We start from the raw sequence: 11,744 nt of genomic DNA, 5'->3' as shown, positions 1-11,744 counted from the left end.
GAGCCCTTATGGTCCAATTCGTGTGAGTAGAGAACTGCCATGTTCTGTGGTCAATCAAAAACAGCAAATGAACACCAAGTGCCAGTACAGTGCCCAATTATTACATCAATCAGTAGAAACCATTTGCCTTTATGTCTCATTCTTGAAGCCATGCATGGCCTGTTTCTTGACTCATTCACATCAAATTGTGGACTGATGAAGCCGTCACCGATCATAGAAGACGACGGGAGCCATTGAAGCAGCACTGAAGGATTTCAGCGAGAGACATCAGCCTGTTCCCGAGCTCCATCGACTGAATCCTGAGCACGGAGTTCTCTCTGTCCACTTCAAAGTAGCGCTGCGTGATGAGGCTCAAGGACGCCAGGACCTCGGCGTTGTCCTGCCTCAGGTGCTGCAACTGCGAGTTCAGATCATCCAACCTCTGCTGCTTGCGCGCCCTCGACCTCCTCGCGGACTCACGGTTCGAGAACCTCCGCCTCTGCTTCCTCTGATCCTGCACTGCCTCCAGGTTCTCTTCGAAGATGGAACTCTGGAGCAGGCCGGATCCTGAATCACTAGTAACAGTGCTGGGAGGAGAAGCCATGGAAGTTACTTTGGTCGTTCACAGTTTAAATTATTTTAAAACGCTTTTTAATTATCAATTGTTTTTTTTTCTCTGGTAGAATTATGATTGCGAGCGCACTAGATTTTGAGAAAGTTCATGAAAACACGTAGAACCAGTAGAGGAAGACAACGGAGAAGGACTGGACGAGATGGGACATGCGCCGGAGTACTGCAGGATGGATCATAAACCCAGAGAGGAGAATCTCACTTATGATTGGCGACATCGATTAGGAACGTCAAGAGAAATTTATGATGCATGTGAGCAAATCAAAGGCAGGAACTTTGCCGCAAGGTTGGATTTTGACAGTAGAATTCGAGCAAAGGCCGGGTTTTGGAGAGGTTTTGATTTGGAGAACTCTATTTTTTAGGGACGAATTTGGCAGAACTTCCCCCGGAACAGATTGAAGCAGGAAGGAGCAAACTTTATTCTGTCAAACAGACGGTGCTGCTTTTCTGGATTAACTCCTGGTTTTGATTGAGAGACCAGCAAAAGTTTAGTGGGATAGAAGATTGAAAAGGGGAAGAAATTAAGCAGCAAAAAGGCAGAAGCTGCAGTTTGCCGGAAGCTCAGTAAGGAAGAAGAAGGAGAGGAGGAAAGGGAATTAGAACCTAGTGGAGAAGGGAATTTATAGGGGAACAACGTAGAGGGAAGGCGTTTTGGAATCTTGCACAGTGGTCAAGGGTGATAATAATTTCATTAAATCGATTAATTTAAAGGTAAATACGTGGTTTTCAAACATGTGTTCATTTAAACAATTTATTAAATGGATTTATTAGGCAGAGTTCCATTATTCAAGAGCACAACGTTAAATATTTTATTCTACTAGTAAAGAAGCTAATTAAGTGATGGTCTAGTGATACTATTGTGGTTCAAATATACCTGTGATCAAGGGACCTTTCAAAAATGGGTAGGATCAAGGGCTGCTAAGACAACAGACTTAAGAGATAAGGTCGAGACCAAGAAAGTCTCTTTTTTGATTAGCCCTGTCGAGGAAAGAGAGCCAGAGAAAGACAAATCGGTGGGCAAAAACTTGAATAATCAGCTGCACATTTTGTCAAACTCCAACTAGTGTCACAGTCTGTGGAAGGCGGAGAAAACTGAAGAGTTCTAATCGAATTTGAATTCTCAATTCCTAAACCAGGTAAACAAGCAGCCATAAAATGGTGTGAAAGATTCTGCAAGCTCAAGTTGGTAGCTGAGGGGGGAATGAATAAAGCAGGGTGCGGAGAGAAAGCTTAATCTGGAAGAATAGATCTGAGTGCATTAGAAAGGACAATATTCTGCGAAAAATCTGGCCCTTTCTTTTCCAGGTCTCTTTCAACATATTCCTTTGGAAGAAGATAAAACCTCTCGTCTCCTTTTGCACTAGAGGTTTGATGCTCGGACATCAAAGAGGAAAGGCGGTGTAGTGCATCTTCCTAAAGATTGCACAATATCTTCTTTAACTTTTTAGCAACCACTGGCACCTCCACTGCACCTTCCACTGCACTGCACTGCACTAAGCCAGTCAGCAATCACGACGGTAGCAATGGAGTTGCCCCGTGCGGACAACCTCCTCAATTAGGAGGCCACTCGGCAGGTTAAAAGGTTTTTCATGATTTATCTTCCTTTCACAGTTTATGGGGTCAATAGTGAAGGGAAATTAAATATGTGTGGACGTAGAGATCTTTTCTTCAATGATTTGACCATTTCTCGCCGAAGATGTTCCATGAACTGAGAAATAGAGTGGCATGGGATGTGTGTGGAAAGATACTGCACTTGGGATTTAAATTAGCTCAGAGACATTAAAAAAGCATGCAGTCAGTCAATTTTGTGCCCATGCACACGATTAAAAGGAGTCATTCATGAAAAGTTGTGGAGGACAACATCTATGGGACAAGTTCAATCAAACTTTATGAGTTTGATTAGCCTGCATTTGTTTATTTATTTATTTATTTATTATTATTATTATTAAATTTTAAATTCTAAAAAAAATTAACATTAGATATACACTTACGGAGGGATGGGTGCATGAGTCCCATGTGGGCAAAGTGTGTGAGTTATGTACAGCGGCACCCATATGGGGTGAGCAGCATATGACCCCGTGTATATATATGGGCGCATAAGTGCAGTGGGACCCACTATAGTTATATTTATTTTTCTACTATAGCAACAACTTGTCACAATTAAAAAATTCTAAATCTTTTTTACCTTCTTTGCCCTTTCTCTCTAAAAAATTTAAACATTTTAAACCCTCCTCATTCGAACTCCCTCGTTCCGCCTTTCCATGTTCGCCGATCAACGTCTTTATCAATCAACTCCCTCGGTGCCGCATCACCTCATCTCGCCTGCTTGCCGATGTTCATCTGCAGTGTGTTCCCCTCATGTATATGCCATAAACATCTTCCTCCTCCATCCAAATGCTATAATTTTATAGCAGCTACGAACTGTAGCTTCTACAACGCTGTAACAGTTACGGAACCATAGCTTTTACAATGCTGTAGCAGCTGCTACAACGTAATAGGACCACAAACAAGAACGTTGTAGAAGCTACGGTTTCGTAGCTGCTACAACGTTCTTAGACCAGTATGCCGTGAAAGCTAATACAACTGTAGCAACTATGAAACCATATCTGCTACAACATGATTAGACCAATATATTATAGTAGTTACGAAATCATAACATGTACAACGTTTTGATTAGTATGTCCATTTGCAATGTTGCTAGAGGAAATTATTTTGAGAAGAATTATTGGATCAAATTTTAAATTGCAATGCTTAAATAATATCTTTAATTTATGACAACTTACATAATATATGAGATATGTTATTATTTAAGTTACCAATTGTCATATAATGCTTCAAGCAGATTGGTAACTTCTCTTCTTAGCAAGCTTGAATCTTTATGTTGCAATAAGACTTAGTCGAGAACTTCAGATAATTAAAAAATCTGACATTTTTAGCAATGGAAGAAAATTATGGCAAGGGGTAACTATACATTCTCGAAGTTGCAGATGATCAAAAACTAAAAATTAGGATGGAATTCTCATCCATAGAGGATGTATTTTTGTTCTATAGTCAATATACACGAGAAGTCAGATTTAGCGCAAGGATAAACAGTAGCAAGAAAAATACGAAGACAAATTATCTGGAAAACATTTTTATGCTTTAAAAAAGGACATACAAATCAATGTGATGGAATAAACATGTAAAAAGTGATAAACGGACAAGTGTTAGAGTACGTGGCAAAGTTAAAAATAGTTGTATGTAAAGATATCACTTGTCAAGGAACAAACTTGACCTAATTGGGTAGTTACTAACTTCATGACACTATAACAAATATGACTTTCTGTAGCGGTTAAGACCATTCACAAAGCACACTGCACGCTATGGTTAAGAACAATCGCAATGTGCACCACGTGCTGTAGCTCAAAGTATTCAAAACACATTATGTAAACTATAGTTAAGAGTATTCGCAGTGTACACCGCGCATTACAATTAGAATGTAATGTTAACTACGTATGATTATCAACATCATATAATTACCATTAATATTTATTTAAAATATATAATTCAAATTTAAGATTTAGACATCATCACAATTCATTCATCACTTAAAATAGAAATAAATTTTTTTAAAATACAATCAAAATGTAAACACATAATTTTTATTTATTTAATAAATATGCAAATCAATTTTACAAATGAAACACTAATGATAAGTCTTTTACATCTAAAGCTGTCCTCGGGACATGGTGCTGTGGTAGGACATCTAAGTTGTCACCCAGGTACCCGCGGTTTGATCCCCAGCTACGACGTATTTACAAGAATTTTCCTCCAAATGAGGAGCGCAATCAAAGGATGCTGGGCGTCTGGGTTGGCTATCGCACGCGCTTCCCGATTTACCCTTGGTGACCGGTGGGAAACTTCCGTAGGACCGGACTGGTCACCCCAGGAATAATTAATGAGACTAACTGGGATTATCATTTTTTTTAATCTAAAGCTAATACAATATTAGAAATAATTGAAAAAATATCTACTCTCACAATTAACTAAAAAAAAGTTTACTGGTGTACATGATTTTCTACCCTCCTCTATTTAGATTTATCAATGCCAAGGAAAATTTGTATTGTCTCTCTTTATCCTAATAGTTTTTGATATTATGTCGTATGAATATATGAATAACGCACTTCTTCAATATTGAGATTGCACCAAGAGGAATCTATAGCAAGCAAAATGACAAAACTATTAATAGAAACAATTGTAGGCTTATACAATCCTAAAATAACAAAATCATTTAGTGAGAACAAACTAAAAACACTATAAAAAGCTAAGCACTTCTCAAGTCTCAAGTAATACATAAAAAAAGATGTTCACCTTGTACCAAGGATGAACTTTTATATGTGGGAATCTAAACTCTGTAGTTGGGATTCATGTATCGTATTTCCTCTTGGGTGGGAGTGTTGGAAATGGGGAGAGTGGAGATGTGGGAATATGATCCACGTTCCCTACTACTCATAATGGAAAAGTCCATTATGTCATTAGTTTATTTCCCTATATAAAGGGGGTGCGTCTAAGGATCATTCGGATAGAATGAATGTGTGTTCGGAATGAACGAAGGTTCGGAGGGAACGAAGGTTCGGAACGACGGACGAAACGCAGAGAGTAAGAGGAGGACATCTGAGGCGGTGAGATTTGGTTCGTGGAATCGTGGAGGCCTTTCCGATCCTGTGATCGCTCTTCCGATAGCGAGTTTTCATCATTGCGGATCTGCGGGAGATCGCTGTAAGTGTTTACCGTTTTAATTTAATTAATTCGTCTTTCATGCATTTAGAATTATCTACAATGATATCAGTGCTGTGTTAGTTCTAAATGCATGATAAATCCCAAAATCTTTATCTCTGCGTTGAATCAAAATTATGACTTGGTTCTGTTCGTTCTGTTTATTGGGCGAAATCATAACTGAGTCGTGATCAGCGACTATTATCACTGCCATGAACGGAGTTTGTCTCCGTCTAGTTTTGCCATAGCCGAGCAAGAGATCGTGATTGTGTCGCGATCTGTCACAATCCCCAATGCCGACGCCGTAAAATCTCGAGGGAACACTTACGGAGTTAGTCTCCGATCATGGCCGACGAAGTGCTCATGGCCACCTCTCATTGCAACCCGTGTTCGTCGCGGGAAAGGTGGCATGCACAGCATACACGGCGTGCATAACGTGCACAGTGTGCGTGGCGTGCGTGCATGGGGTCGTGCGGTAAAGAAAACGGGAAAGAGATAAAGATGAAGTTTCTGTTTTTGATTTTTTTCAAAACAAAAACAGAAACGTGATAGTGTTGTGACACATTCACAGAGACAAGAATTTTATTGCTGCATGCAATTAAATTTTTTTCCTCATGAATTATATATATATATATATATATATATATATATATATATATATATATATATATATATATATATATATATATATATATATATATATGCATCGTCGAAATATGCTAATGCATGCCTACTGTACCATGTTAATGTATGCCCACCGTAGCATTACTTTTAATTTGGGTGCATGCAGTAATTAATTGGAAATAAGTTCAATTAATTTGTCATTTATGATAAATGATCTAGAGTAATTTTGGTCCATTTATATCCGGTTCAAGTATAAATCATTAGTTGGTTTAACCGAACCAATTTGATCCAAACCCGAAATCAATTTAGGTTGATTAATTGGACTTGGACCAAATATGATCAAATGACCAGATTTGTTCTATTGGGTCAGATTTGATCAAAACAATTAGATTTGTTCTAATTGGTTAGACTTAAACCAATGGACATTGGTTTGATCAAACGGACCTGAGTTTGATCAATAAGTCTGAAATTGGTAGAAATGAACTTAGATTAAAAGTAACAGAACATAGGTACAAAATCCCTGTCCAATTAGATTTGTTCTAATTAAGGACAATGGATCAAGCTTAGGATCTGGATCACTAATCAACCGATTCAATGGGTTTGACTAATTAGATTAGTTCTAATTGTCGATCTAAACTCCTGAAAATTGAGAAGATTTATTTTTCTTGATTTATTATGTTGGTACTATGCCTGTATAAATTGAAATAAGCCGGTTTTGTACTGGTTAGTCGGTTTTATACTGACTTATTTAATTTCAATTTTTCATATGACACGGACGATTATCATATTGACTCGTCGCGAAGTGCAGCGAAATCAGCTCAGGGAGGAAATTCAGGAGATAGAGTATAACTCTACTTATCGAGTCGACGGACACATTGGACGACTTGATGATCTGTTTTGGAAACTTGAGCGAGAAGAGTTTCCAGTCCTGGACAGTTATAGGATATGTGCTTTGATGCGTTCATTGCCAGAAAATCCAAGGATGATAGCAGACTATATTTGGGGGTGTCATCAAGGACGCGTCACATATTCTGTATTATGTGAGGAACTGCTTCACCATATGACTGATGAGGATCCTGACGAGTTCGAAGAGGACCCGGAAATGATCGAGGAGGATTCAGAAGATTCTGAAGATCCAGAGGAGGATCCAGATGAATCTGAAGAGGATCTGGGAGAGTGTGTGGAGGATCCTATAGAGAATCTTGAAGTTGTCCTACCTGAGATTACCCGAAATGAGTCCAGGCTGAGAGAGATTATTTTGGCCACTGCACTAGTGTCTGTCCTAGTGGGAGTGGTAGTTGCCTATCTAGTTTTCTAGGGTTCTGTTATTTTCATTATATATGAACAATGTTAGTCCATTTCATTCATGTCAGTTAGTTATATGTTAACATTATGCAACATAATTTTATGTTAATGATATGTTCATTTATTTATGTTGTTTACTTGACATGATGCATGATTAGTTCATGATGTATTAAATGATTAGTTCATTTAATTAAAGAAATCATGATATATTAAATGATTAGTTCATTTAATTAAAGAATTCATGATATTAAAAATCATCAGTTCATTTGTTGGGATGTATGTAATAGAATTGATTAATATTAATTAGATTGGTCATACGAATGATGAGTGAAAACATAGTTGTCACTTGATTTTGTAAACCAACTCAAAGTAATATTGAGTCAATCATAAATTGCATGCATATGATTTACACTGAATACTAAATAATGTGTTTATTTATGATAGATTATGACAACCAAAAACATAATAGCTGAACTCAACAAAGGTGAAAAACTTAATGGGGATAACTATAAGATCTGACACCTCAAGATACAATATGTACTTGAGGAACAAGAAGTTCTAGAGGCTGTAAATCAGGTTATAGAAATACCTGTAGATGGTCCCACTGCACAACACAGACGAGATCTTGATGCCTATAAGGCATGGAAGAAAAAGGACTCCACTGCAAAGGGCATATTGATTAGTTCAATGGTAGACGACCTAGCTTTTGAGTATGAGTCGTACCTTTCGGCTCATGCAGTCTGGGTAGCCCTTAAATAAAAATATAGTGGAGTAAGTCTGAGCAAGCTTCGCCAGCTTACAATCAAGTTTGACAGCTACAAAAAGCGTCCGAATGTATCAATGGTTCAACACCCCAGGGAGATGTCGAACATGATTCGGGAGCTTAAAACTGCTGGTCATGAGTTGACTGATGAACAACAGGTTCAAGTAGTTATTCGTTCACTTCCAGATTCTTGGGAGACCATGAAGCAGACCCTAACTCACAGTGAGAGTATTAAGAGTTTCACTGACATCTCACGCCATGTAGAATTGGAGGTGGAGAGAGTTGAATCCGCAAGGATTTCTGGACAAGCTTATGTGGCTGTAGGTTTTGCTGGATCATCTAGATCCAAGAAAAAGAAATGGTTCAAGAAAGTGAAGGGAAAGAAGCAGGAAGCTGCTATTGTGAGACAGGGTCCAATCAAGAAGATAGTAAAGAAGATTGGAAAGAAATCTAAAAATAAGTTGACTTGTTTTAACTACGGCAAGAAGGGTCACTTCGCTCGGGAGTGTACTGAGACGAAAAAGGTAAATCCAAGCGTGTCTTCTTTTCTAGAACATTTTGTTGCTAGTTTAGTGTTGTTAACTGATTCTTATCCTTTGTGAATTATAGATTCGGGAGCAACCAACCATGTAGCTCGGGAACAAGTTACATTTGTTGAGTACCGTCAGGTACCAACTGGCAACAAGTGGATCTATGTGGGAAACAATGCAAGAGTTAAAGTCAAAGGAGTCAGCACTTGCAAACTCAACCTCCGTGGTGGTAGAGTTTTGTTTCTACACGATGTCCTGTATGCTCCTGAAATTCGACGGAATCTTGTTTCCGTAACATGTCTTCTTGATTTAGGGTATTGTATTAATTTTTACAGTCGGTCTGTTGAACTTAAGATTGACTCAGTGTCAATCGGACATAGTTTTTTAACAAATGATTTTATGGTTTTTGATATAGAACCAGATGTCAATTATGCTATTGATGGTTGTTTTTCAAACATTGCTTTAACTAGTGATGCAGATATAACTGATGATGTTTGGCATGCTAGATTAGGACACATAGGACAAGAGCGTATGAATTGGTTGGTTAGAGAGGATCTATTTGGCACTCAGGCTAAGATTCAACTGTCTATATGTGAGCATTGTCTTGATGGAAAAGCAACTAGGAAACCATTTGGTAAGACTATAAGATCTGAATCAACATTGCAGTTAATTCATTAGGATATTCGTGGTCCAATGAATGTGAAGGCTAGATATGGAGCTTAATATTTCATTACATTTATTGATGATTTCTCTAGGTTCGGTCATGTGTATTTGATTTCTCACAAATCTGAAGCATTGGATTGCTTTATTCATTATATGAACGAAGTTGAGAATCAAACAGAACGTAAAGTTAAGACTTTATGCACTGACCGTGGAGGGGAGTATTTGTCTGATATGTTTAAGACAATATGTAATGATAAAGGGATTATTAGACAGCTGACAATTCCTAGAACTCCACAGTAAAATGAGGTAGCTGAAAGAAGAAATATGACTCTTCTTGAAATGGTTGGGTCTATGATGGCGCAAGCTAATTTGTCAATGTCTTATTAGGGAGATGCATTATTAACTGCAGCCTATATACTTAACAAAGTGTCTTCAAAGTCAGTTCCATCTACCCCATATGAACGTTGGATAGGCAGAAAACCAAATTTAAGTAATCTGAGACCCTGGGGGTCAGCTGCTTATGTTCATGATAGTTCTCACAAGTATAGAAAACTGGGACCTAGGAGTAAGAAATGTATCTTTATAAGATATCATGAGACCTCCAAAGGTATGTTTTCATAGGTGAGCAACAAGATAAAACCATCTACGAAATAGACTCGAGAGATGCAACTTTTCTCGAAACAGAGTTCCCAATCAGAGGTGATGTTGATAAAAATGTTCCTCTATTTGAGGAGGATGAGATATTATCAACAAGAGAGGTGTCAAAAGGAACTTCTGAGTCTAGTCAACCAAGTGGGAGTGATACGCCGAGTCATGAGTTGACTTCTCAACAACCCAACTTACGGAGAAGTGTTCGTAAGATCAAACCTAAGAAGAGGTTTGATATTGAGAATGAGGCATTGGTTACACTTCCAATTGACGACGACGAACCTCAATCCATTGAGGAAGCATTGGGATGTAGAGTTAGAGAAAAATGGAAAGCTGCAATGGTTGAAGAGATGGAGTCCATGATTCAAAATCATGTTTGGGAATTAGTTGATCTTCCTCCGGGCCAAAGGGTTATTGAGAATAAGTGGATTCTCAAAATAAAGAGGAAAGTAGATGGATCGATTAACAGATACAAAGCTCGTTTAGTCGCAAAAGGATATACCCAAATGGAGGGTATTGATTTTGAAAAGACATTTTCTCCCGTAGTAAAATTTGTGTCAATACGAGTTATTTTAGCATTTGTGGCACATTATGACTTAGAATTACATCAAATGGATGTAAAAAATCGCTTTCCTTAAACAGTGATCTTGACGAAGAAATCTATATAGTTCAACCAGAAGATTTTATTGCTGAAGGCAAAGAGCAGAAAGTATGTAGATTTAAAAAGTCTATATATGGGCTAAAGCAAGCGTCAAGACAATGAAACATAAGATTTAACGAAGTCATTTTATCTTATGGTTTCAAGATGATCAATGAGGATCATTATGTTTTCCTGAAAAGGGAAAAAGGAAAGTATGTCATTTTATCATTATATGCTGATGATATGCTGATAGCTGGAAATAACATAGTATATGTGAATGAAATCAAGAAGTGGCTGTTATCATAATTTGATACAACAGATATGGGAGAAGCTGAATACATCTTAGGAGTTAAGATCATAAGAGATCATCCTAAAAGACTTTTGGGTCTGTCACAAGAGTCTTATATAAATAAGATGTTACATCATTTCAGCATGTCTAATTACAACATAGAACATACACCTATTGTGAAAGGTACTACTTTGAGCAAGAGTATGTGTCCTAAAACTCCAGAGAAAATAGCTGAGATGAATAAAAAACCATATGTCAGTTCTATTGGTAGTTTGATGTACACTATGTTGTGTACATGTCCCAACATCAGCTATGTTGTGGGCTTGGTCAGTCGCTTCCAGTCAAATCCAGGACTGAGACACTGGAAGGCAGTAAAAAGGATATTCAAATATCTGAAGGCGACAACAGATTATTGTCTCTATTTTCAAGGATCAGATATGAAATTGAAAGGTTATTCAGATGTAGATTGGGTTGGAGACCTGGATGATAGAAAATCCACATCAGGCTATGCATTCTTGCTGAATGGTGGCGCCATCTCCTGGAACAGCAAGAAACAAGCTTGTGTAGGTTTGTCAACTATGGAAGCTGAATATGTAGCATGTTCAGTGGCTGTGCAAGAAGCAGTCTGGTTGAGAAGTTTTTTAAAGCATCCAAAAATTGCTGAGGATAGTGGGAGTCCAGTAACTATCTATTGTGACAGTCAAGCTACAATAGCTTTTTCTAAGGATCTCAAATATCATAGCAAAGACAAGCGTATAGAAATTAAATATAATTTTGTAAGGGATACTGTGGCTAAAAGAAAAGTGATTCTTGAGTATTTCTCTACACGTGCTATGCTTGCAGATCCTTTTACTAAGCCAATGACTAAAGAGTTATTTAAAGAACATGTAAAGTCTTTAGGACTTTGTAGACTGTAAC

General features: G+C 37.8%; 1 protein-coding gene across 1 annotated transcript; it reads right to left on the bottom strand.

The window, feature by feature from the left end:
- Positions 1–27: 27 nt before the first annotated feature.
- On the bottom strand, positions 28–1,196 carry LOC122026338 (bZIP transcription factor 11-like). The gene has a single exon (XM_042585015.1). It carries the CDS (start codon positions 581–583, stop codon positions 212–214), a length of 372 nt encoding a protein of 123 aa, XP_042440949.1. The 5' UTR covers positions 584–1,196; the 3' UTR covers positions 28–211.
- Positions 1,197–11,744: the final 10,548 nt, after the last annotated feature.

The sequence above is a fragment of the Zingiber officinale genome, chromosome 10A (assembly GCF_018446385.1).
Source record: "Zingiber officinale cultivar Zhangliang chromosome 10A, Zo_v1.1, whole genome shotgun sequence".
NCBI lineage: Eukaryota > Viridiplantae > Streptophyta > Magnoliopsida > Zingiberales > Zingiberaceae > Zingiber > Zingiber officinale.
The sequence above is the reverse complement of the archived record's forward strand: the minus strand, read 5'-3'. Positions and strand labels throughout refer to the sequence as shown.